The sequence below is a fragment of the Notothenia coriiceps genome, unplaced genomic scaffold (genome assembly GCF_000735185.1).
Source record: "Notothenia coriiceps isolate Sejong01 unplaced genomic scaffold, NC01 NC01_scaffold00012163, whole genome shotgun sequence".
In the NCBI taxonomy this organism is placed as follows: domain Eukaryota; kingdom Metazoa; phylum Chordata; class Actinopteri; order Perciformes; family Nototheniidae; genus Notothenia; species Notothenia coriiceps.
In genome coordinates, this window is record NW_011344864.1 from 1,065 (window position 1) to 28,898 (window position 27,834).

At 39.6% G+C, this 27,834-nt stretch overlaps 1 protein-coding gene across 1 annotated transcript; it reads left to right on the plus strand.

Moving 5' to 3' along the window:
* The first annotated feature begins 282 nt into the window (after positions 1–282).
* On the plus strand, positions 283–17,034 carry LOC104947233 (tomoregulin-2-like). Its single transcript, XM_010773207.1, has 3 exons — positions 283–1,007; positions 12,522–12,631; positions 17,029–17,034. Exons 1-3 carry the CDS (start codon positions 818–820, stop codon positions 17,032–17,034), a joined length of 306 nt encoding a protein of 101 aa, XP_010771509.1. The 5' UTR covers positions 283–817.
* Positions 17,035–27,834: the final 10,800 nt, after the last annotated feature.

The window sequence follows — 27,834 nt, forward strand, 5'->3', positions numbered from 1 at the left end:
TCCTAGCCAATTATAAAGGCAAGCGCATCCCCCCTTCTCTTATCCTCCCTACTCCCCATTCTGGGTGTAGCCAATACCTACCAACTGATAGCGCCAGGACTGTGGTCCCTTTTCCTTCTTCACCTATCTCTCATTCTGACTAACTCTCTTTTTTCCACCGGTAAGATATTCCAATTATTACAGGAGCAGCCGCCCCCCCCCCTCCCTTTTCACATCACGTGATCATAAGCACAGTAGAAACCAGCTGCTGGTGAGAGAGAGAGTGAGAGAGAGAGGGAGAGGGAGAAACTCGCAGCGCCACTGAACGCACCACACATACAAAGTAAACGAAAGGACCGCTCCGCTCCTGCAGGAGTTCTGCTCGTGTCACCCGTGGATACTATCACCCAATCGTCTCCGTAAACCTCTCCGTGGGATTTTTCTGGCTACCTCCTCCTCCTTTTTGTATCACCCCCGCTTCTTTTCTTTTTTTCTTTCTCATCTTTCCTCCCCTGTTTTCACCCTTGAGCATCCTCAGGCTTCCCGCAAGTACCTCTACCTTGCCTGGCTAACTTTTCCATCCCACTCCTCCATCGCTCACCAACCCTCGGCAGTTCTCCCCCCCTTACACCACCACCTCCAACCACCGCCACCCTCTTATTGCAGCTTGGAGCCACTCTTCCCCCGGGGCGCACTGCTACATGGGGCGCACGGTGTCGCTCGGAAAATGGTCTGCTGTCGGTCTCTAGGTGCCCCGCTGAACCTGTCGGGATTGGAGTTGTCGGTGCGAGTCTGCGTCTCTTCCCCAGCTCGCCCGTGCGGTCTGGGCCAGTGAGATATGGGTCTCTCCGTGGCGGCGCAGGCACCGCTCTCGGAGCCCCGGCGGCCGCGCCAGTGGAGCGGGACGGCGGGAGGCTGGCTCCGGATCACCCTGGTTTCGTTCCTCGCCACTTTACCTGTGGAGCAGCTGCGCGCCTTCCCGTCCTCTCTCAGCGACTGCCAGACGCCAACCGGCTGGAACTGCTCCGGTGAGAGTCCTATCATACGGGCAGAGTTTTGCCATCTTTGTGCCTTACAATAAAGACGCGTGTTCTGACTCTGCAAAGTTTAGAGGACCTCTCAGATAAGATATTATTGTGGGTCGTTTTCCTTCGTGTGTTTGGACTCTGCGGTGTGATCCCGAGTTCCGCAAAGCCCCGTGATGAGAGGATGCAGAGTTTTCTTTTGGGGAGGGGGGGTTGCTTGGATGTGCTGGTTGAGTTTGTCTCGGAGCATGGCAGCGAGGCATGTCAAAATTATCACCTGGCAGGCACGGATCAATGATTTCGATCCGAGAGAAACGGCAGCAGTGAGGGGCATTTTAACGGGAAATGTAGCTGGATAAGGAATGGGAAGCGGGAAAAACGCGGTGTGCGCCACAATAATAAAACCAACACTGTTATTAACAGGAGATAGTTGAGGTTTGTGTACTTAATCTGTCACTTACATTATAGTCAAATTGGAGATATTTATACTAATCATGCATTAAATTCCCTTAATTTCAATAAAACGCACTGATAAATCTTATTTAATTGGCTTTTTTGATGTCCTAGTCGTTCCATCAAGTGTACCTTTAAATACAAATCTACTTGTTCTCTTTTATGGGACATCGAGCAGTAAACTTGTTTTCTCTGCTCCTTGCCCAGAGCTATAAAAGCAGAAGGAGCGGACCGGGCTGCAGCGCCTCCTCGCCTCCCTCTGTAAATCAGAATGTGCCGCCATATATTTCCCCTGTCGCCTGTCCAAGTCTGAGCCCTTAAAATAGCTCCGAGCCGATTCCACACACACTCACGGCCACGGGCAGTATTGATATTATAGCTCATAACAGCCACACGTCAATATGGAATCATGACTGCCGTTTGCAGCTCCAAATACCAATAGGGTAGGCTCGGATGTTGAACTAAAGAGAGTGCTGATATCAAACATCATAGAAAGAGCTGGCAGGAGGTTTCAAGAAAACAAATCTATGTATAAGAAACAAGAGACGTCATTTGGATTTCAAAATTAATTTGATTATGATTATAAGTTAATTAGAATGAACTAAAACTCAAACATGTGAGGGTTTTAATGTAGCCTATTAGTGATTTAAAAGGGAGAAAAAATGTGAAATTAGACACCCCGGTAAAGTATACAACAGTTGAGAATAGGATAATTCCCTAAAAGTAAAGCTTCAAAATGCATGGTGTAATCCCTTAAATGCACAATTTTAGATTTAAATAAAAAAAAGTCTATTGATTGATTGATTCATCTATTCCAAATGTCAGTGGTTGTGATGCATGAGCTGATCTGTCTTTAATATGTTAATTTGAAGTGGTTTTTGGTGTGTGAGCATATGTTTATTTAGATGCTCCTTAATGATTATATTGGAGGATGCTTTAGTGTTGTTGTCGCTGGTGCTGATGATCTGCTCGTGACTGATAATAGTGCACATCCTGTATGTACACACTTTTCTCACTTCCTGACACTCATATGCATCTAGAGGCTTTTATCCAACACGCCTTGAGGAGGCTTAAGTGCATATACTGAGAACAAAGCACACGTACACACATGCCCCCAGCATCAATTACAATTAATAGGACAGAAAAGGTGACACGTGGTCTGTCGTAAAAAACTCCTTTCAGAAATAATAACTATAAAAGAAAAACTCACGGTAATTGCACCGAGCTTAATTATCCACTCCTTCCTGCATATCATGCACTTTAACAACAACACTAATGTGTGACAGTATTCAGCTAGGGAGAATGAGCCAGGCTGGAAAAACAGCTTTGTGATGAGTTCCGTGTCACCTCGGTGCTAAGACTCAGATAATTATGGGCTGTAGTATCATTAAAATGGGGATAGGGGTACCATGTTGAGCAGTACTGGCTTTGAACTCTGGATGACTGAGATTATGTTTGGTGGAATAGAAGAGAAAGGGAAAGCGTTGACAAAGATTGGCATTCTGGTTGGTTTGTATCTGTGGATGGCCATGAATGACTGTCATTTGAAGGCAGATCTGAGGCAGATCTGAGCATCTTGACACTAAGTTAATCTTTGTTCTGTGGTGAGCCCAGGGATAGACTTGGTCTTGAGATGTCTGTGGTGAACAGAGTGTGTCACCAAGATACATGCATTATAAGGAGTGTTCTGGAAAATACATCTTGATCGACTAAACTGTTACAGAAACAACATTTGTTCCTATTTCTTTACATGCTGTATGTTTTTGCAAATTAATGCATTTATTGATGTTATGTTTGGGTAATGGAACCCGTAATTTATACATAGGAAGTGTTAAAGTAAAACTTCACAAGTCTTCTAAAAGAACTGTGAAACCTTTCTGTCACCAGCCAACGTATTGAGGAAGTGATATAACTGAAAGTGAAGGGATTTTCTCTGAAGACATTTCTGACATGCCAAAAGCATACATAATAAATATTATTTAGCTATTCAGTTTTAGGTTATTGATCAAGCTGGCTCGCTGTCACACTGTCATGGCATACTGGGATAGTACTGATGGTTGGAAATAAGTTATTTTAAATTTGTTTTAGATTGGAATTTTCTACATCTTTTAACCAGGAAAATATACTTGTTTTAACGGATTACTCCTACAAGAAATACCTTACTGTAGGGGGGAAGTGTGGCACTGGTTCTGTCATACTGTGGGTGCACATTACAAGCTGGAAAGTACTTTGAAGTACTTAACATTTATGACAGGTAAATTCAGTTTTTCTGTGGCCACTAGAGGGCAGCACAAAATGCTGTACATATATTGTGAAATACAATATTTCACCAGGCATGTTCACACCAAATATTCAAATATTTTATCTAAAGAGCCTGATTTAAATGCCAATCTCAAAGTCAAATCATCGCACTGGTGGGAAAACGTGGTTCTTTGTATCTGGCTGGCATCTGTCCCGCACTTTTTACGCGTAAGAAAAACTGCTTCGTTCCACTAGAAAAAGGACAAAGACACAACAATGCGATTCGACAATCAGTCTAAAATAGGCAAGAGTTGACCAATTAGATTTAACTTGATGTATTCTTGGTCAGTTACACCCCTACTAGTTATTTGTGAAATGTTCCCATTGGTTTATCAGAACTTTGTTGCTGAAATCAAATGTCTGTACTTCTGGCAGTAACACTGATGAGAGCCATGAGACTCAATCTAAACAGTTGTGGGCTATAAACCAAAACATTGTGCTGAAAGACGCTAAAACACTAAAAAACTGCTGAGTCAGGGGATAATGTTCTCCGGGTTCAGGACAAATTCATGCTCGATATTTCACAAGCCCAATAAGCAATGTAGTTTTTGAGGTCTTATTAAGATGCTAATTTACCTCCATTGAAAAGCTGGTTCTCCATTAATTAAGCATCTATGCATGGATTGGTAATGGGGAACCACACCTTTTCAAATTAATTGGACAGGTTTTTTTTATATCCTTTCGGCACAGTTGACTGTGTATTCAGCATTTTTTGTAATCATCACAGTGGTGGCATTTTGCCTATAGTCTTTTTTGGCTTGTAGGCCTATTACTTTAAATAAACAAGCAGAGTCTGTGTTATCTTTAAAAGGTGCACTTAATGAATGTTCAAGAATTTGTGCCATTTTATTCATCCGTATCAAAAACAAGTTTAGGTGTTAATATTCATCTCTTGCCTTCCTAAGTACCAGTTGCTCCCATTTCATTTTTAGGATTCCATGATTGCAGTATTCCAAGAATTTAAATCCAATGATATGATACCGTACATTCCCTGTGGCAGAATTTCTGAGCAAGAGCCGCAATCCCTTCTTCTCTGAACCCCCCCCACCCTTGATTTTGTTCACTCTGAAAGGCCATGTGACGCTTTGATAGTTGAAGTGACAGGGATGAGTGCAGAATATGCAAAGCTGCCTGTAAATCCCATCAAGTGGAGTGAATTACCAGTAGTCTGGAGAGAATTGGCCATCTGCTTTCAAGAGTTGTCAACACGGAGGTCAAGAGAGCTTCCTTTGCAAGCAGGTCCACACCTTTGAGAGACAACAGCGGCAGAAAAACATGAAAAAAGACACGTAGGGAGGTCTAATCAGAAGAGTTACTAATTAGCAACGAGCATGGAGGGAGTTGTTTTGTTGCTTTGTTTCCTAAATGTAATGCTGTAATTAGAACACCCGTTCTGATCAAGCTCATTAATAACTTGTAATAATATAATAATGGCTGAAGTGACTCTCCCTATTTGAAAACCTGTTGCAAAGTCATAGAATAAAGGGCCCCTGGCTTAAGGGAGGTCACGAAAGGATGTCTCACCGCTGTGGTTGTTCAGCCTTCATTATTAATTTAGCCTACTTAATTATTTATCAGAACAATGCTTAAGACAGGGAGGAAGAACTCCTGGTGCTTCTTTAGTGTTGTGAAATTACAGGTAGGTAAGGAGGAGGAGATGCATTTGGCTGACAAGCTCTCTCTTTTAGACAAGTAAGTGCTTCGCTCGCCATCTTAATCGTTAGCATAAAAACATTCCCTTTTCAATATTTGATGTTTGCTAGCTTGTTTTCGTTAATTATTCAGCTCACTGTAATCTCCTCCTGGAACGGCAGGAAGTGTTAGTTTTCCAGGCCTCTGACACAGGGCAACTCAGGCTGTGCACAGAAACCCCCGGATCAACCAGCAGCATTTTATGGAAGACGGTATGCAAGAGGGAGTTTGCTCTCTAATCAGTGCGCTTATAGTGAAATGGTATCAATTATAAACAATAATTTTTCAAGATAGTAATAAGACAAGAACACACAAAACAAATGAACAAGACCCCACCTAGAGATTTAACCACCAAGAAACACATGTAAACAACGGTGGGTCATATGTTAACACTATTGCACAGGAATATGTCCCTAAAATTGATTTATGTAACATTAATGATGTCGGAATAAGAGTATGTTCCATTTATAGAGTCTTTTAGATGTAAAAAACATGTTAAAAAGCTAATATTTGAGGTAAAAATACTTCATATTTGACTCAATAAGAGGAAATTATATATTTGTTATAGCCATAACAGCAGAAATGTGGACAAAAAAATGACTTTGTTTCATTATTTTGAGTTGGATTCGCACAGCTGTGTCAGAGTAATGTATCACTTTTTGTTGTACTAGTTTAAGTATGTATCTTAAATCTTTTGATATTGTACAAGCTGCGCAAATTCCAGTCCCTAATGTCCACAATTTTCCTAAGAAAATGTGCTAGCTTTTCCGCCCAGAGCTTTATCTGAAACACATGATTTCTCTCTCTTTGCAGTTTGTCTCTTTCTCGTACTGTGCTGTGTGCACCATAAAAGGGTGTCAGATTGTATTTTGAATGTGTGAGACCATAGATGTGTAAAGAGAACTTGAGAACTGCGCCAGGCATCGAACCAATTTGACATATTGGCCAAACCGAGGACTTAGATCTTCCAAGTCCCTCACATTTTGCCAATTGGCCCACAAATAAGAACACTGAAATAGCACTTCATTAATTTAAATAATTATGTTCTAAAAGTTTGAACTACTTAACAGATCAAAAGTGTGTAAACAGTTTGCATGCAAACTGAGACCAAGCTGTTCAAGGAAATTCTAGTGTGCCTGCATTATGGGCACATTACATGACATGTTACTTGTTAGACGCTTTTATCCAAAGCGACTTACATACTCAATACTGTGGACAATCCCCACAGGAGCAATTTGGGGTGAAGTGTCCCAGGGACTCAACGACATGCTGACTGCAGTGGGGTTTGAACCTGTGCTCCCCTGATCCGAACACCAACGCTCTATCCACTGCACCACAAGTCTCCATATATGCTAAAGACCAGGAATAAACACTTTAAACTGTTTTCCTTATTTACCCTTGGTGAGACACAACTTACTTTCAATCAGTACCCGCATTAACAAAATATAAGACAGCAAAAGTGTAGACTATTTCATAGTTTTCTTATACAATACTACTATTTTCACTACAAGTTCTGGTACTGCCTGTAATGTGGTAGCAAACTTTACAACGTTGTGTATTAAATTGTCAAAACATGACACACTACAACTTCATCTTGTCCCTTAACACAGGTAAAATGCTTGTAAAATATAGTCCATCTTGTGCGTATTGATACATAATTTTCTTACTTCATCAGCGTGAAAACTAGCATTAGGAGTCAGATTTCATATTGTATAACTTGATCTAGCTTTACATGTGACACCATGTCTAGTAGCTTTGTTTACAGTTAGAAAAGTACCTCACAAACATGTAAATAAAGTGTACTGCGATAGATTAGTTTAAAAATATTCTTAACAAATCACTTTCTGAAATAATAAAGCCCCTGGTATCAAAAAATGGTTTGGTGTTCAAAAACTTTGATGGATTAACTGACTTATCAAGACTTATCAAGACTTATTTGATACCGAAACCATCAAAAAGATGAAGCTCCCAAATACTGACAGTTACGGTGGATTTATATCTTGGGATGATCATAGTTCTGCACATTGGGAATTTTGATCTTTGAAAGATAATTCATATCTTGAGGATGTAGTTTAATCATGATTTTGTTTGCCAAAGTGTTTGAAGGAAAGTGTTTTGCAACACTTACTGACCCTTTTCAGAATTTTTCTTTTTCTACACTGGCACGTTATTATTTCTGCAGTTTTTTGGACAGGCTCCCTGTAGATGTCAGAACTGAGATTTAGCTCAGAAATGGATCTGAGGTGTTGGAGACAATAACAGTAAATGCTTTACTTTGTTAAATGGTGTGGATGTGGTTGCTACACTCCTCTCTGAAAACTCTATGGGTGTGCAGAGCTGTCGGCAACCGCTTCTTTACCTGCTCAACAAGGAAAACCATTTGTGTTTAGAAAACCCAAGAAGCAGAGTAAATGTGAAGAATTTAAAAAGGAGCTAACGGCTTGAAATTCACTCATCATGTTTAGATTTAAGCTACACTTTGAGCTGTTTCTTATAGACAATGTACTTTTCTCTGCAGTGAATCTCCCCTTATTTTAGCAATGACTTATGCTCCTTTTTTAGTGGCGTAAAGAAAGCTTTTTTACAACAAATCTTGCTCTAGTGCTGTTGATGTTCTCTGAAATGATGCAGTCCGATTGCTGAATTTTAAACAGTTGCTACCTCTCTGTAAAGGGAGTGTAGCACTTGCATGTGTGGGTGATTGTGTGTAATTTATAACTGTGACACTAACAACATTTTTTTAAGAATATTGCGTTCCCAAGAACTTAGCTGACAAGTATGAGAAATTGCCTCCCAGGTTGTAACAGTTCTGTAAATCTATATTTTCAGGCGCTTTAAAGCAATCAATGTCATATAAATAATTGAGATTGGTGGTTTATTTTCTTTGGAACCAAAACCCTGTTGGCCCAGATTTTTCTGAGAGGTGATCATCTGGGACATTTATTCTATTATGTGTTATACTTGTTTCACTCAGAGGCTTGACATCCCTAACAAAAGCTGATGTGTCCTTGTAAACATTCCGCGGAACACTCTTTTGTCATTCTAGTGTCGACAAAGTGTCCTTTTTATTTCATCTATCAGTCTTGATTGCTCTGTTGCTCATATAACCAGCTGCAATGAATACCTAAGTTATGGTTTACAAGTGATACATGTGTTCTTCTTGCTCATGTCTGCTGAAGATATCCAAGCTGCACATCTGTTTATTGGTAAGGAAGACGGATTAACAGAATGTTCAAGATTCACATTCTCTCTTTTTCCTTTCATATAAAAACAATTGCCTGCTGTCCAAAAAAAAAAAAAATCAAACGATGAAATTAGTAGCTTGGAGTGATTCCACCAAAAACAAACCCATCTTACAAAGCTTGTGAGAAAAAGGATCTGAAATGTTCCAACCATTTATATACACCTAGCCAGCGGTATGATCGTCATTATAACAATGCCTCCAGTGGGCATTACAGTGCCAGTTGCCTGGGTGCCAATTTGTTTTGGGCTATCCAGATTCCCTGGTATGGCCCTCTTTGGGCTAAGGGCTTTGTTCCATCCATGCACTCCAAGCGTCAATACCTCTCATGTCCCTGTTCTTGGCTCAATGATTGTATATTTGCATGGAGAGCTTGCACTTTATGGCCATTCAGGACCCTGGCAAATGGCAGGTTCGTTTTAACACTGGGCCTCTTTTCCATGGGGTATTATTGCCTGATGGGTTGTTCCATGCCAAGGAGGGTTTTTAGAAGTGGAAAAGGGGCATTGGTTATTAGAGTCAGGTTACAGAAGGTGCAGAGTCTGTCTCCAATATAATAAGACTAGCGTGATGATGTTGAGTTTCTCTTCTGTCTTTTGGTGATTGAATCTGTCGGTTTTTTACCAGGGCAATAGGGATGTAGTACCATTAAACTTGAAGTATGATAGGACCTGGAACAAAAATATAAAAGGGTGATTTCAAAGTGCTCCTTTTGATGGAGTTGAATCACTTGTGCAACTGTGAATGTCTTTTTGTGTTATTTCATTCTGTTGTGCCAACTGATTGTGTGGTGGCTGTCTTTTGAATACAACTATTTGAAGGATGGTTGAACCTTACACAAGTATGACTAAAACATACAGTAGAGCTACATGCTGTGATAGTGGGTTGTGAGAGTCAGAGGACATGGTGCGGAGGTGTCCTTGAGCCTGACAGTGACACCATACCTTCTCCAAGAGAGCTTTTAAAGCTGAACATGACATGTTTGCTCCCTGTAGAATAGGGATAGGTATCGTTGGGATTTTATCGATACCATCACTGCTTATTGATACTGGTATTTATTGATACTCTACACATACCTTCATAATTTTGTGCAAATAATAACGTGATGTTCCGTGAAAATATGTGAAAGATTCAATATATATTTATTTACATAAATAACTGTATTGTTAAAGTCTTTGAGAAGAACAAAAACAAAAAAGGTAACAAAATAACTTATAAACTAAGATTTTGGATGTCTCTTGTGTTTTTTATTCAGCTATTATTGTGGTATTTCAGAATGAATCAAAGCATTAAAACATGAGGCTCAGTATTTTAAATGGTTCGAACGCCTTTATCACATGAGTGTTTCTCACCAACCAGAACGTAGCGTAACATACATATAGCAGCCATGATGTCCAGCAGCTTACCGGTATCATAAGGCTGACCAATCAGGTACCGGTACCAATTTATTACCGGTTATTGATACCCATCCCTCCTTTAAAAACATAATCACAAAAGAGTGTATCTGTATGAGATCAATTTAACACTCAATTAGAAGTTGTTCATACTCGAGTTGCAGCCTGGTAAATGACCTGACATTCAAATACCGTAATTTTCGGACTATAAGCCGCGCCTTTTTCCCTATTTTTCGACGCTGCGGGTTATATAACGGTGCGGCTAATCTATGGATTTTTACAGCTAACGGCCAACACCTTTAACTCTATGGGCTCTATGGCCGGTCCGCGGACCCCCACCTTTAAGCGGCGGGTTCCAGCAGGAAAAGCTGGAGGCCGGAAAAGAGTGAGACAGGTAGCACGCAAAAATAAAAGTGGAACCGAGAGTGGTATGCCGCTGCTGCGGCTTATATTCAGGTGCGCCTTATAGTCCGAAAATTACGGTATATTTCTTCTAAGAGATGTTGGAGCATCAATTAGTATTTGCTTGATCTCAGTCAAAAAGGTAAAATAACTTGCATGCAACCATTTTCAGTCAGGCTACAAGCATGAACTGAGACAAATAAAGGCACAAACTGCACATTGTTCATCTTTGAACATCAAAGATAAGTATCTTTGTTCACCCTCTGCTTGAAATTCAAATTACACCACACATTCTGGACTGCAGGCTTTTCTTGAAATACAATATTTGTCATATTTAATGCTTCATTAAACGGTTTTAAATGTTTAAAACTACCAAGCCCAAATGCTGCTGCTGCAAAGCCACTTTTGAAGTTAATCTCTCCTAATCAGCTGGAACAGTAATATATAAGGTGTTGCATTGTTATCATTGTATCAGTTTCCACAGTTCTCTTTGCTGTTTTGCTGTAGAGTTGGAAATCTCTGGCTACATATGTATTTCTCTTTAATTCAGGCGAGTGAGACACAAAATAGTAAGACACAGACACTGATATGTTATATAGGAGCTCAAGTGTCCCTGATGGACTTGATTTACTGCGGTGGTTGACGTTTCATCAAATTTAGATACAAATAAGACGCTTTGGAAGAAACACATGTGTATCAAAAGTGACAGTTAAATTACGTCATGAAACTACAAATTGGCCGATAAACATTCAAGGCCAACAGTAAAATACAGAGAGAGTTGGCAATGATACTTGCATGTGATGCCAAACTTAATTGCAAATCAATTATTATAGATGCTAAACAAAGATGCTCAACATAAGAAAAAATAAGGGTTAACTCCAAACAGCAAAGCAGCATATCATTCCTGAGTGCAATGTAATTTTTATTTGCATAACTGCTGGTATCAGTCAGGCTCTAGTGTATTTTAAAGCTGATGTAGCAGATTGTATAGATGCATAATAATGACTTATAGACTAAGCCCTCCAAAGATAGTTTAAACAATCTGATAGTCAGAGAAAAAAATCATGATTTTCTGCACAACGTCCCAAATCAGGCTGTAATCCGACCCATGTGTTATCATCAGCAGTCAGTAATTTGTCATTATAAACAGAGCAGTCTTTTTGCTCATAATCCCCCCCCCCCCAACAGTTGAAGTCTTAAAGTTGATAAAAAGTAATGCTACTGGAAATGTTTTGTGTTCTGTGCCAAATCTTCAGCCACATAGCAAATTGGAATAAAGCCTTTGCGTCTTTTACCTTGAAATTAATGAGATCATACTGCTGGCCAAATATTCCCCCCAAGGATAAATCATAATGCTCCAACAATAAACATGTCCGACTCTATTTCAGCTGGAATTCAATCACATTTTGATGTACTTTTGAAATGCAAAAGACTGCATGTACATAAGGTTGTCTTTTGTAAGCAATCAGTTCAGGTAGACTAATAGCCCCGGGCTCAGTCTAGTCTCGTGCCCATGTGACTCTTTGATTTGATTCAGGATGCTTTGTTGGAGTCATTTGAGATCCCTAACGCAGCCTGAATCGGATCATATCCCAGGTTTGCCTCTCCAGGACAACGCCCAAGAGTCAACCTTGTTGAACACAAACAAATATCACAGGACAAACCTAAATAAACAAGTAGAGAATCAAATGCTACCGCCTATGTGACGTTGTGGGCCGATATATTTAATCAGTGCTGTCCACCACCATCATCCAAACACCAAATGAAGGAATAACTTTTGTTCATCCCTCCAGAGACAGGTTTTTTTTTAACCGTCTTTCATCATTTTGGCAGCTAAGGACAAGCATGTGTACTAGCATTGTCTTTTTTAAAGTGCACAGTAAGTGATCAAAGAGTGCATGGTGCTTTGGGAGCCATGACTAATGGTGGACACTCATTATGGATGACCCTGGATGGGCCGAGGTTACAGTTGCTTGAGGCCTGAACACAGAAACACTTAGTCACTGATGTCTCTTGTTGGCTTTGGTCCTCCAGGTTTTGATGACCGCGACACAGACCTGTTCTTGTGCGACACCAACACATGCAAGTTCGATGGGGAATGTCTAAGAATTGGGAACATGGTGACATGCATTTGTGACTTCAAGGTAAGATCTTTTTATACTTTTTTTTCACTGTTCTATTTTCCTTTTGAGGTGTGTTTGGTGTTAATTGGAAGTTCATTAAACAACCTATAGAAATGCAAAACGGCCTCAGTTTAGACATAATTATGTCCTTCTGCTTACCGCATCATTTATGAGAAAACATTTCATAACATTAAACCGTAGGAACACAGATTGTCTTATTATAGCTTTAGCTGTAAATGCTTACGGGCTGTCAAGCTTTAGATTTCCTCACATGTGGAAGCAGTGTGCATTGAGCTGTAGAAGGAACAATACTCTGCATTTATTTGAGAAATGTATGTCTTTTTTTGAAACAACTCGAAAGCAAAAGCACAAAAAAAGTGTTAAGAATAGATTAAACGGGGTCTTATATACTTACACAAGATGCAATCGTTAGCATTACTAACTAGCTTAAAAAACACTATAGTAACAAAGTCTTACTTACACAAATATTTCATTAATAGCTGTTATTGTTTGTTAAGAAAGCCCTGTTTATGACTGGCATATTCTTTGAGTAGTATTACTCCACTGTCTGGAGATCAACATTAAAAGCTTTTTTTGTTACGCTTTTGGCCAACGCAGGGTTGGGGTAGATAATCCATTTGTATTCTGTCCACGAGAAAATAACCCTACTTCTCACTTGATTTATTCAACATTTTCCTGTTCAAATCTTCCTCAGTAAAGCATGATGTTTATTTTGTTGATTAAAGTCCTATTTAGTACAAAGAGACAATCAAATGGGTATGATTTAGGGCATGGCTAACATCCAGTTGGGGAGTTAGATGTTTTAGTCTGATAACTTTTACCTTTTTAAAGCAGGTTATTCATTCATGAAGGCAAACTGTAATATTTATGTTGGCAAAAAAATGTTGTTCAGTGTTCATTTGTCGGGTCCACCCTCTCATGTCTCTTCTGGTTCATAAAAAATAGGATGGCGTTGGCCAAAATACCAAATTCCAGATTTCAAAATGGTCTTTCACAAAACATTGGATGACTTAACAGTGGCTACTTCATTTTAGATAGTGGAAGATAATAACAACTGAGGGGAATACAGCATTTTTTAACCAATCCATCGAGCCAAAGTTAGGTTTAATAGGTTATTAGCCATAACCGATAACATCTGGTTTACTCAACGATTAATCAAGTGTTGTGGGTTGCCAAATTACTCGTCCAAGATTTTGCCAAATAGATAAATCATCTTTCTTATAGTCTAAAAATGTTTGATTAGAACCCAATATATAGCAAAGGTTAGTGTATGCTTGCATAGTACATCAACAACAGAGTAAATGCATGAAACAGAGGAGCTTAGATCAGTTTAATACTTTTATTAAATGGTATTATGTTGCTGTATCTACTTGAAACTTAACAGGTTTCAATTGTCAAGTGTTCACATAGTGATATTCAAAGAAAGTGCTCTTTAAGAGCAAAAAAAGCTTACGTTAAAACATACTTACTTGAAAAAGGTTGAGATGAAAGGTTACATGTATAAATACAATTAACATAGATCGAAGTCCATTGTCTTGATTGGACAATATTAGCCCCAAGGGGTGGTGGTTTACGGCTCCTTGTGAAATTGTATTAGACTATTTTGGACCACTGTTCACTCTCCACATTCATAAACAAGTCTTCCCCCGATAAGGCTAAAACTGAAAGACCCTCGTTAATGGCATAAATCTGAGAAATTATACCCTTCTTGATTATGACTCATACTTAACTTTATGACCACACCGATAATAAATAAGGAGCAAACCAGTCAGCCGAGTATTGATTTTAGTGTAACTTTTGCCAGACTAATACGCTATGCAGAGCCCTACATAAATGAAGCCGCAGAGATCTAAAGACGTAGCATGTGTTCTCATCCGTCGCTTTTATCAGAGCGTCATCAGCGCAGCCAGGCACTCGGCAGGCTGACACTCGATTGGTCACCAGTTTTTATCTCAATTTCGTACTTCCCTGGGAGCCAACGTTAACAGAGGCCTTGCAGATAAATGACATTACAGCTCCATTCCTCTTCAGGAGATCTCACACTGATAGTGCTGTCGCTGTACACCGAGCAGCTCTCTATGCCTTTAGAAAAGAGCAGGTCAGACCAAAATTTCTTGCTTAATACCGCAGGTCTGAGGTCAGCTCATCCATGCATCTTCTGTTTGTTTGTGGGGGAGGTTTTACCGGATACCTTTGTTTCATCAGTCAACGTAAATATGACCTTCCTAGCCTAGCAACTGTTGCTTTGTACCGGAATAATCAGTCACTCTCAATCAGTGTCAAATAAATGGGTCCAAGATTCGTCTCATAGCGGCAGTTCATTGGGCACTGTTAGCAGGGACATGAAAGTTGTATACATTCTCATCTTGGATGGATTTTCTTTGTTCTAGCAGAATATATGGATGTGTGCGTGCAAACTCTCACACACAGACGAAAAACTCCAAGGAAGAGACATGCAAGGAGCTCTGTGAGGAGGAAGTGAGTTTGATGTGTTGGAATCAATGGACACTATTCATTGCCAAGATGCATTAGATTCGTCTCACACTGGCCCTTGAAAGAGCCAAGACTTTCACTCACTAAGCGGAGTCAAATAGCTACAGAGCAACGCACTCTCTCGTACCTGAAAATGAGTTTTTTCTACGAACGCCGTAGCTTGACTAATCACTAACAGTCCTTTGTAATTCATCTCACAATAGCTGTTGGGGATAGCTATTGTTGCCATTTTGGTTTTGTTAATGTCAGGTCGCAGTGCTGATTCCCAAAAGAGTCGCCCGTTCTAAAAATATGTGTGCTCATGGCACTGAAGGACTTCAACTAGAACTGCCCACCAAAGGCTAAATGGCACATCTCATTCCTTTCTGGTGTTTTGTAATATATTCCTGTGGTTTGGGAGGCACTGACAGTGTTTCTCATTACAACACTGTACAGTATGCAGCTCTGATTTTCTGCTATATTTTGTACCGTTTTGTTCCAGAAAATGTTGCTTAGAGTTCTATATGAATGCACGTTGGATACAAGATACAGAAATGTTTTCCATTGCCAACAGATTGTCCTGTTGCGATTACGTTATCGACTTATTGTACAATATATAGACATTACCTCAATCATTTTCACTTGCCTCTATATTAGCCATGTGTTTGTTTACATATAGTTGTCACCAATATTTTTCCAACAAGGTTTTTCATTGGCGTCTTGGGCATTACATCCATAATAATGTCAACAGAGCCATTTTCTTTGATTTGTTTATTTAAGATTTTTTTTCCTTTTTTTTGCATCCCAATTCCAATGTCTAGATTTCACTGATCTTTGAAAAGGTGAATTTGCATTATATGTTCTTATGTTATCATTGTCAAATTGATACATTTTACAACATTCTTTGTATTTATTTCTGGGACAATGTCAATCAACAAAATTGTCTATCGTGACAGGTCTTCAAACATAGAGTCTTCTGGTATGCTAACATTTTTCTAAAACATTTGACAAGTTAATTGCATAACATTAAGCTGTTGCCTTGACAAAAGTATCCAATAAAAAGTGTGCAAATGTGTATCTTTAAAAGTTTATTGGGCAGTCATTTCTCAAAAATACTTGAATGTCATGTGAAAGACAGAAAGTAGTGTAGAGTAGGGTGGTGGAATTTACCCATTAACCAATGAGGAGCAAAATAATCCATACATGCACGCTCTGGAATAGGATTTGAATTAAAACTGTAAATATTAATATTGTCCATCTTTTTTAAATCATCATTTTCCAACTTAGTATTCTTTTCAACTATGAAGTTAATAAGAAAGTTGAAATCTAAAGAAAAACATCTATGACAGTAGTTGACCATACGTTTTTGAACATTGCATTAAATCTTGTGAATTAATGACAATCTGCCAACAGTTAGGGAAAAGGGCCAACTATAGAAAAATTCATCAAAACGAGAAAAAAGATTATTGGCAGAAAACGCACCCGATGCATCCAATAAAAACATGTGCCAGCACATCTTTTGTGCTTAAGTTCAATTGGCGGAAAAGAGTCTTGATGTTGACATTTGTTTGAAAGGCGTTCAAGTCGTAAAGGGCAGGGAGTTGGACATCTCAGTGTGTAGTTCTGGAATAGACACAGCAGGATGTGTACAAATGAGATGCAGCAGATTGTTAGTGGAATACTAGTGCAGACGTCCAAGATTTTAAGGATTCTCCTGCGGAAGATTTTGCAGATGAATGGGAGACATATGTGAACACAGCAGATGTAATGTGATGGGTGATGTAAGTCAGGATTACTTACAGCTCAGGGCTGCTGACAACAGGCCAAAAGTACTTCCAGTTTTCTAAATAGGAAAGATTTACTAAATGTGTCAATGAAACGAGTACATTGAAGTTCGCTGCAAATTTTTTTTCTGTGGTTGGCAGGAGTAACCTCGCACGAACTGAGTTGTCCTGATATAATACGGCTTAATAATGTCTGCATGAGTTTTGGTTCACAGTCAGGGCACAGAATTGTGGCGCCAGAGACATAGCCTGCAGCCTGGTAGGATATATTTGGGTTCAACCCAAGAATGGTGCTGTGTTGTTTTGAATGTTTTGCAGAATAAATAAGACAAATACTCCCAATTGTATGCGGTGATTCACAGGCTCATGGTGGTGTGGTTTGATTTCCCAGGCCCTGTTTCTGGCTTTGGGCTTGCAGGGAGGACGCTTAAAATGTCGTCGTAGAGGACATCGAGCTTGTTTGTTGAGATCTTTTGGGGTAGTTCAGTTCATTACACTGTATTGAATGATGGTGATGATTGTCATTTGGGCTAAACGACATAGAAATGTTCATTCAAGTGCACATGAATGATTGTGTCAGTGAGCATTTCCACATTTCTGTGAGTAAAAGCACTACAAATAATTAACAGGTGATCCATTAAAAGCAAAAGGCAATAGTGATTGTGATTACACGCTTCAAGAAAGATTTTCAAACTGCATTAAAGAAAATATCCACCATAGTGGTATGGGTGCAGGATAGTGTTTATAGGGTACGGTAGTTACATTTAAATGAAAAAGGCAATAAAATCAATGTTAACTCGGAGAATTTGATGTCTTTTCCTTAGGGCTATTTTTTAAACAGAAATGCTCTGATGATTTTATTCAAAAGTGCTTCGAATAGTGTAGTAAAACATCCATTATTGACATTGCATTCACATAAATGTATTATTTGTTTCATTCACAGATATTGCCGGAGCACATATAAATTAAACACTTGCAGTATTATTGGTTATATTGGAACATTTAACACAAATGCAGACATGAAAATGTTTTAATGGATAATGTTGTTCTCCCAAAAAAGAAAACCATTACCATGATCTCCACCTGACTTTAAAACCAAATCGTTTTAGTTGCCTCAACTTAACTTTGTAGTCCCATTTTGTCATTTAGACTTGGTGTACCTTTTTCTCTAAGCCTGCTTTTTCAAAAATGTCAGGGATGTTAGCTCCCGGATACAACTAATCTCACTGGATTTAACAGCTAAATCTGGTGTTCAATTTCTGTCATTTCATTTCCTGCCAAAAAAGTAATGTCTATGGTTATATAATCCCAAATAAAAGCTGATTGCGGAAATATATAAGTATCCGTTTGTATGTCAGCCAATGAGTTACAACACATTGCAGTACAGATATACCAAACTAGGTTTAGAGTCACTTTGAAACAGTTTCCCCATTCCTTGAATTGTCCACGAGAGAACATTGTGAGTTCTATTTTAGATTTTAAAATATCCCATCAGTATGTATCATAGTCACAAAGAAAGTGTATTATGTGTTTATGTTAAAACAAAATTACGTACTTTCGTCCAATAAATTCTAAAATTACAAATACTACATCAGATTTCTTCCATTCCCAAATATCAATATCTGTGTTTTTAAAATCCAGTATTGATCAGAGCTGTAACAATCCATCAATCTGGATTGATGTAAACGTCAACAATCCAATGTCATCTATAAAAAGCAACCACATCGATACACATCAACTTTAGTGAATGCCTTTATTTTGAAGTTTCCATGGCACGTTTTTCATCATTTGATTCCAATGGTTCCTACAGAGCCAGGTCCTAAAATTGTAAAATCGTATTTAAATGCTTTTTGTGAGTTGATATAAATGTAACTGATGGTGTGAAATGGGCATGCAATATGGTCTCATATTGATAACAGACCACTGAAATTAAATGAATCGAAGTTGTATTATGGCAAGCATTGTCCTATGCTAGAATCGATATTGTGCGCTATCTGCATTCAACTAGTGATTTACACCCTTAGCATTGATCAGGTCGTAGTGGGCATATGTAGACGTGTTTGGTGCACTGGACGTGGGAAGATGAGTAAATGTACTTCACAGCTTCACAGACTGGGAACATATCAACTTATGTCACATTAGTTCACACATTAATGGCATATAGTCATTTGGAGATAGTAACCTCTGACATCATAATGAGCATCCGACATCTTAAAGTACATCCAGTCAGCATTGCATGGTTATTGACTTCATATAAAAGAACTTCGGGTAATGCTGGCAGCACATTTGGTCTTCAATATACTCCCTGCTGATTATTTGATGTGGATACTATTCGCTGTAATGCCTGACCTCAAGTTGCTCTCCCGCCTTTCACTGCCGGAAGCCGTCCTAATGTTTGGGTTGTGATGGCTGACCTGCTGAAGCTCGCAGCACTACAAAGAGGAATGAGCGCTAATGTGGGTTCATGATGTTGATGGGAGGGTGTGGAAGGGCAGTGCGTCCTTCACATCGCACTAAACAAGGACTTGTGAAAATGCTTTGGAGTGCACCTTTCAGAAAACACGCACAGGCCACAAATGCTTAGCTCCTTAAAGTGCTAAACCGCCCTCTCCCTCCATCTTACTCCATCTTACTCTCCTTTTACACACCACCTCCACACAAATAGGCTTATACGATACAATGTAAAATAATGATAGGGTTACACAGCTACACACACATTCACCGAGGTCCAGGTGGTACTGACACCAGCGTCTGATGCAGACCCCATTCCATATATTTGCATTCATTTACCATCCTTTTATCCAAGGCCATGTGAACGGACAGGGGCTGAGATTTTGAGTAATGGTGAATTTATTTTACTGATGCAGGCCCATATAAGCGGCTGCACTTGGAAGCTGTAACAGCAGGGACCCTGCCAAAGATGATGATAAGCATTTATCTGTGACGAACGAGACAGAATGTAAAAGGCCAACCTCATCTCAGGGCTGGACAAAATCAGTTACTGCAATGAGATCGCTGAAGAAGGACCTTCACTTTATTTTGAAGCCACAGCTAAAGGCTAAAGGCAATTGGATAAGCCCGACTTTTTGAAAATAAGTACTTTTTGAACAGCTTTTGTAGCAGATTGTTTACTGTTGATTTGTTTAATGGCCACATTGACCCAATGGTAGTTTGATACCTTTGATATTTCTTCATGTAAAAGCAAGTTTATCTCCAGCGTCCACAAGCCTAAAAAAACCTTTTTTCCACAGTAAATCAGTTTATTTTTGATTGAGTGCCCCTAAAGTGTGCAATTCAGTTTCACACTGCTGCGGTAGATACAGCTGTAATGTTATATGAACATTTGTAATGATTCCATTAATAATCAAATGCTGGCAAGTGGACAACTTTGCTAACACAGCCAAACTGAATTCAAGTGCAACAACACAAGACACAGCTAGTTAGCTTATATCACTAACCAGGTCTGTTGTCCATAGGACTGAAAACATCCTTCGTCCAGCAGTCCAAAGCTCAAGTGCTTTATTGTGAGTTCTAAGTTGTGGCAGAATCACAGACTGAGCTTACAGCTACTGTTAGCAGCAGTTAGCCTCAATTTAGCAACAGGTTAAGCTTTCTGTTCATCATGAAACTCCGTAAATCACAGAGGGGTGAGGCAAAGCTTCTAAAAGAAATCATAGCGAGAACAAAAAACATGAACATTATTTTGAAGCAGTTTTTTCACACAACAACTAATAATAACACAATATTAGTTAAAAATTCTCTCATAACTGTAGCATTACAATTGTACTGTTACGTGTACCTCACGTTTCCTAGGGTTTTTGGTGTTGCTAATAAAAACAAAACGATTAGTGCTCATTTAGGAGGTATTTGCATGTATATACAACTTGTCTTCTTTCATTAGATTATTGAGGTTTTTTTACAATTCTACAAATGCTAACAAAGACATTTTAAGAAAGATAACTACAACTGATTTGATAATGGTGTTGGCTGTTAATAAAGTCGATTCAATGCCCTGTTTTCTTTGCTGAGCGTATTAATGTTGTCCTCTTTTACAAATGATAAACACTGGATTTATTTATCAGTATTTAACATAGCCTAATCCTCTTTGTCCCAACGCATTCAACCTTGCATATCATACAGTTTCCACATTGCCAGCCATCCCTCCCTTCCCTGTCTTTTCCCAATGTCTTCTGCACTGCATGTTGTCCTTAAGCGAGATTCTCTGTGCTTGTAAGAGTGTTCTAAAGCATTCGATTTTCAGTTCATCCAAATAAAAAAATACATATTTTACAATCTACTCCTATTGGCTTCCGTCCATGCAGATGGATTTGGTTTTATCTGCTGAGGTTTTAAAATATCCATCGGAGATTTCTGCTGCAACTGCATTATAATTGTGGTGATTGAAATGGTGTAGTTCTAAGCATTTTATTCTGCTTTAAGATGATTGAAATGACTTTATACAGAAAGTGGAGCACTTTTGATTATCCTCAATAGTTCTTGTAAAGGTTACTGAGTTTTAAATTGTAATTTATTTTGTGAAAGAAAGGTGAATTCCGATTATCTTCAGTTATATTAGAATGGCAACAGAAGTATCAGAGTTGGATATCTCAACACCACAACATAGACAACCAAAATGATCCACAGGGCCAAACACCAACTGTGAGAAAGTGTGTTTGCTTTTCTCGTAATTTGGGTGAATTAATTGTTCAGGTTTTCCCATTTCTCCTGTCAAATTTCTCTGTGGTGAGAAAACACCTCCTCTTGTGTTTGCATGGAAAATCTACCAATTACAGTGAGCAAGATGAACCCAAGTTTCTGAACCCCATTTACTTGGGCTGAATATCTGAAAGCATGCAGCTCTAACAAAGCAGGTGATAATGAAGGAATTGAGCGTTTGTCACACGCTGGTGTGTTTCATGGAGTGAGCAATTGACAATTGACAGTTGACAATATTTAGTTTGTTTGCCATTATGTACTATTTAGTTTACCATACATCCATACATTGTCTCTCTGACAGGGATTTCTTTATTAATAATTTAGTAAACAGGATGTATGATTTGTATAAATGTGTGTGGAGACCGAGGTGCAATAACATTGAACTGGATTTCTCCACAGTTAAAGCAATGTGCTGCTGCAAACACAGTAATGGGGAAGATTAAGTGATATTAATTTGTCCTAAAGTGTTCAAGTGCATGGTGCTAATTTTTCTCTTTAGAGGTCGCTCTCTCCTTTGTGGTTCTGTGTGCCACTGATGGCGCCACTTTCACTAACCAGGGCTTGATTGTTATATGTTTTTAGTTTGTTATTTTGCTATGTTTTCTGTTTTTACATGATGTTGCATTTCCTCAATTATTGGACTCTCTTTGATGTTGTGTTTCCTAACTTATTAGTTTTAAAATGCATAATTTGTTAATTTGTTTATCATCTGAGGGCATCTGTATTAATGCACGGTAAATTATTGGATTAGGTTTTGATCCCGTTATTCAATTAGATTTTTTTGTCCTAATTAGAATTTGATTAAAACACCGCAATGAGGCGGAATTTGCCCAAGAGAGGCTGGCTCTTTTCACCTCAACTCCATCACCAAGGCATACTGTATATTTAATACATTTATCAATGACTAAATTAATTTCTACTACATTTGGGTATGTTGCCTTATCCGGGAGTTGTGCCGGGCGTCTCTCCTGAAAAACGGAGCATCTGTGTCAGCTCCACTGTGGCTCTGCTGCCCTGTCAGACACTATTACAGAGGAGCTTGTCTCATGTGACTCTGCTGGTGAGACTCCGCAGGGACCTGCGGGCTAGGCCCTAATCAAGAGAAGACTGCCAAGCGGTTAAAGAGCAGAAGCACAAGCCAGCCACCTCCCAGTCACCCTCTATCTCTCTCCATCTTCCCGTTGTCATAGTAACTCCCCCTTGTTTTCCATTGCTCTCTCTGTCTATCCCTCGCTTGTCCAAATAGCTCACCCTGCAATGTTTTTGTCATCTCTTTGTCTTTCCTTCCATTGTGTTTGGACTTGACCAATGTTCGTAAACAGAGCAAGGCATCATGGGGGAAAAGTTTGTCACTTATCCCAACAGCGTTTGACTGACCCTCTGTCCAGGAGGTCAGTGGAAAACAAGACAGTGCCACAGATGTGTCCCTCTGACGGCGCTCCTCAGGGATCTATTGTAGGTTTTGTTGGTTTCTTTTTACATTCACCTTCTTCGACATCGACTGCTTCTGAGTGTCTTAGGTATGGTTGGAATGGTTTGGCTCACCTATTTCTAAAGGACAATACAACTTTGCTTGGCCTGTAGAATGTAGCATTTGTCTGCAACTCTTTTTCAGTTGGCACTACATCAAGAACAATCTCTCCGGGAAACCAAGTTTGAAATAATTGATTAATATAATTGGCCCATCTCGGCCAGAGATCTTTATCTCAGACACATCTACCACACTACTGCTTTTCTTCCACACTGAACCATCATTAGGGCGTTGGTTGCCCCGGTTTCCCACATGTAAGAAGGTCAGTCCCACAGCATGAGGCTAATAATCTGACAAATACCTGTTTCAACACAGTGACACAGGAAACAACAGGTTGACCTTTATGGATTCAACACATGTTGTCCAATCCTACCGTTGTGAACCTTCTCCCCACCATTACAGGTGTCATTATCTGATTTCAATAGATGAATGTTAGAGAAGATAATTAGTTGAATGCTTTGTTACAAGCGACCTGACTTCTCGACATCTTGTTTCAAAAGGGCAGTGATGTGGCTCACCATAATACATATCTTAGGGAAGTAAACTCTAAAGAAATTACTTGATCCATCTTCTTTTTTACCCAAGTATGAATACCGTATTTAGGCTATGGACATGTGTTTTTGTCAGGTAAATCATTTGAGTCATCAATTAAAAAAATCGATTGAATTATCAATAAAGGGCCAAACAAATGTAGAGAAAAGCAATTCTGCACAACTTTTACTTTAAGTAGCATACATTCATTTCGTTTTTTAATTATTATTTATTTAACAGAGGCAGGAGACACAACTAAGGACACAGCAGTGTTAGGAAGATGTCATTCCCATCCCATAATACAATTAAATAACAGTAATAACATTCATGAGAAGAAAATAGGATTGCTTCAATCAAAAATACACAAATAACATGGCAAGCAAGTTTATTATTTCCTCTCTTTGTTAGAGCTGATTGTTTGCCATTTCATCTTGTCTTTGCAATATGTTTTACCATAAATTCCATATTCCCATTTTTTTTCCGTGTTAAGGTTTGAATGGTGCTCTTAAGATTATGTCTTCTCATTGCATTTTCTTCTTCTACAATGGTAATGGTACTGATTCATATTATCATTATGCTACCAACTCCCAATACTCACTCAACAGTACTTTCTTCACAGATTTTCTTATATTTTGTAAAGACTCAGGTTGATTGGCCTCAGTGAGTGATGCAATAGATTAACCTGTGACAGTATCTTCATATGAAAATCTCAAATAGAATTGTATCTATTTACTTACTTCAAGCACAGCAATTTTCTGTTTTAATGCACACTCCCTCTTAGCTCCCTTACTACCTCACCCCGGCATAAGGTCATGTCATGAATGCTGTCCCAGATGTCAATCAGATGACATACAGGGTTTGCTAATATAAAGGAAAGAAGGCGCATCAGGGACGCAGAGGAATCTTGGACGAGAGCGTCTGTCTCTTGTCAGGAGCCACAGGTGCTCAATGCCACCACCAGAAGCTCAAAAGACGTCTCTGTCAGAGCTGATAAAGCTGCAGCTTTGATAAGTGCGAGAAGGCATAAGTAAAGATTGCGCCTGGGGGCCCCGAGTACTGAAGGCAAGTCGTGTAGAAAGCAAATGCGAGGCTCAGTAGCAGTGAGTGGGTTTCATCAGAAGTAGAACGTGCTGGGCGGTGCCGTCTACTTCCTCCGAGGCTAGCCCTAGTTTCTTGGAGATGTTTATTATTGATAGAGGTGGATGATAGCCTTGGGATGGATTGCATAATCTAGAGCCGCCTCTAATGGATACAGGAAATGGATCAGGCTATCAGTCAGGTCTCTGTGGATGAAGGATGTGTCTTGGTTGGTTTGTGTGTATGCGTAGTCTGCGTACCTCTTTGTGTGTTTGCGCTAAGGCTGGGCAACCTAACCGCCAGCGCGTATAGAGAATCCCTAATAATATGCATTCTGTTGTTGTGATTACTTCAACTGAAATGCATCATTTAAATTCGAAGGAAGGGCAATTTTTACATTTTAAAGGGTAAATCTCGTCACAGCCTTGAAATAAATAAAGATAGAAGGTTGCAGGGCTGTCCCAGCGGGAGTCTATAGCACAGGGTTCTGAAACGTAGACACACACGCAAACACACAGGAAAAATCCAGCAGTCTCAGAGGAATGGTCTGTGAAATGTCAAGTTCTAAATACGTTTGAAATCAGCTTGAACACAATAGTTTTGCCTGCATTTGCTTTCATATTTAAATATAATGCAACAAAGGTGCCCTCCTAAAAGTACAAAAGATCAAGTTAGGATTTAATTACAGTAGAGTACTTAAAGAGCATCTTGCAGGTTTTTATTTTTTCTACATTTATGCTTAAACTTGCTTGAAAATTACAATTAAAAAAGTGAATGCAGGATTTGATATGTTTTACGAGACATAAGGGCAGGAATTCAGAGGGAAAGGAGCAATTTTGAGCTCTGCTCTTAAAAACGGCTTTTTTTTAAGGTCATACGTCAAACGCGTCATATTACATCACGCAGGGGACACATCTCCGCTCTCTGACCGCGGGTATAGTAGAGTTGCGTTGAGTAGAGCGGTTGTGTTTTAAGGAGCTGGTATTTTTCGGTAGTTTTACATTGTATTTCACCATTTGTAATCATGGTGCAGTATTGTGTTTGTGCAGGTTGCACAAATACCAGCCTGTCAGGACATCGAGTCCACAGTAAAAAGGACCGGAGCTAGCGTTCGTTCCTGGGTGCGTTATGCATCCACCTCCCTGCAGCACATACTCTCCACAGCTTTATCAGGAAAACGTATTACTTCTCTCCCCCCCCCCCCCCCCCTGCTCTCTCTCTCTCCTCAATAACGACGCCAGTGTCACTGTAGTGTATATTTCTGTATATTTTTTGAAAATCTAGTGTATTTCATCATTTTCCTACAAAATTAATTCACAGGTGTCCTTTAACCTGGAAGTTGCTCTTTTAAGCTAGTTTCAGACATATAAACCATTTTAAACCCCTGCCATAGAAATTAAGTTCGCTGGGGAACTTTATTTATGTTCGGGGGTAGTATTTAGAAAAAAGGTAAGGATCGTTGCAGTTGGGCTTGCAGCGCTGAACATTTCTGATTGGGTTCAAACCACTGTATGATTTTAAATTTCACTTTATTGAGGTTTTCATATGTTTTCGGTGAGACTGTAACCATTTACACATCTGCGCTGAGAGATGCCCTCACCTGTTTGTTCTTGTTGTGCTACTGCTACTCAAACCGCAGCTGTCTTTTAGAGTTTTGCCCTCAGCCAGGAATTTGGCTGGAGACGGTGATTAGAGAGAGGGAATCAATAATACATGGTAAGGGAACACGCCTAATGTACCCACCACACCCAAAAAAAAAAACACAAAAAAAAACAGAGAGGGGGGGGGATACACAGAAGACAAAAAGAGACGATACCAGAGACAGCATATATATACCGCTAGGTTTGGACCAACAACACCAGAATGAGCAAGCACGATGGGTATGAGAAGAACAGGGGAAAAATAAAAAGCTGGAGAAGAGAAAAGGTTAGACAAATAGAGATACAAGGAGTTTGAATGAAAAGCACAGAAAAAGAAGCAGCAAAAAGTGTGAAATAAGTAAGCAAAGGAACATTAGAGTGAAGAGATTTAAATAAAACATCAGATATTCGAAATGATTTCCTTAAGGTGACCTATCATGGGCAAATGCGACTTTTGTACGTCTTTTATACATTGAATATGTGTCCGCCGGTGTTCCAGGGAACTGGCATCAGTGTCAGAAACACAACGCCTCCTCTATTTCCCTCCGTAAACCCAAATCTCTTAAAAAGGGGATGCAACGGATCTGATAGCAGACTGATCCAGATTGAACCACTTTCTAGTGACGTCATACACAGAAGTGGCGCTACGGCTATTGGCGGCCCCAACTCCACCAATCAGGAGGAGACCCAGCCCCGGACATTGCCCGTTCGAAAGCGCTGGAGACGCGTGTAGTATATGGCTCAGAGCCTGTAGATGGTGCTGTTCTCACAATAATCAGCCGCATGAAAAGAAGCAGTGTTAAATTCGGGCGAAATGAGGAATGGCCTAAATGCATGATCTGTTTGGTATTTTGAAAAATAAAAAGTATAAAATATGCCGTTTTATAATTAAGTATGGTCCTACACTAATATTATTCAAAATACCAGTGATGGTCGCACTTTAATTTCCCCAAATCATGATCTCGAATCATTATGTGCGGATTTCAAAGAGAAACTATTATCGTTTGAAGAAAAGGGATTTATACTGCAGACACCAACATCAGCTATCACTGAAACCCTGTGATCAAAAAGAGCCCTTTGTCCTCGACCACCAACATGATGTTAGCGAAAAATCAGTAAGGGGCTGTGAAACCAGGCAAATGAATAAGTGTGGGGCAAGCTATCGCGGGAAAATAAGATTGGCAGGCATAAACCGCAGAAGCATGCCACCCGGTCCTCCAGGGACGGAGGGGCCTGGGCCAAAGGCTCTCTCGATCCACAGAGATTGGGGTTAATGCTGCTTCTGCATTAAGGGCGCAGCTCAGCACCAAGTGTCGGGCTACAGAAAGCAGCTAGATGAACACAGATAGCACACCACACCAAAGAGATGAAAAAGACGGAGTATGATGATCTAAGTTAATCAGTGATTGGACAACATGGCACCTTGCTCTCTTTTTAAATGCCACACACAGC

Excerpts from the sequence above, each read along its gene's own strand:
- LOC104947233 (XM_010773207.1), top strand. The coding sequence starts at position 818 with ATGGGTCTCTCCGTGGCGGCGCAGGCACCGCTCTCGGAGCCCCGGCGG. Across the intron at positions 1,008-12,521 it reads AACCGGCTGGAACTGCTCCG|GTTTTGATGACCGCGACACA; the intron begins GTGAGAGTCCTA and ends TTGGTCCTCCAG.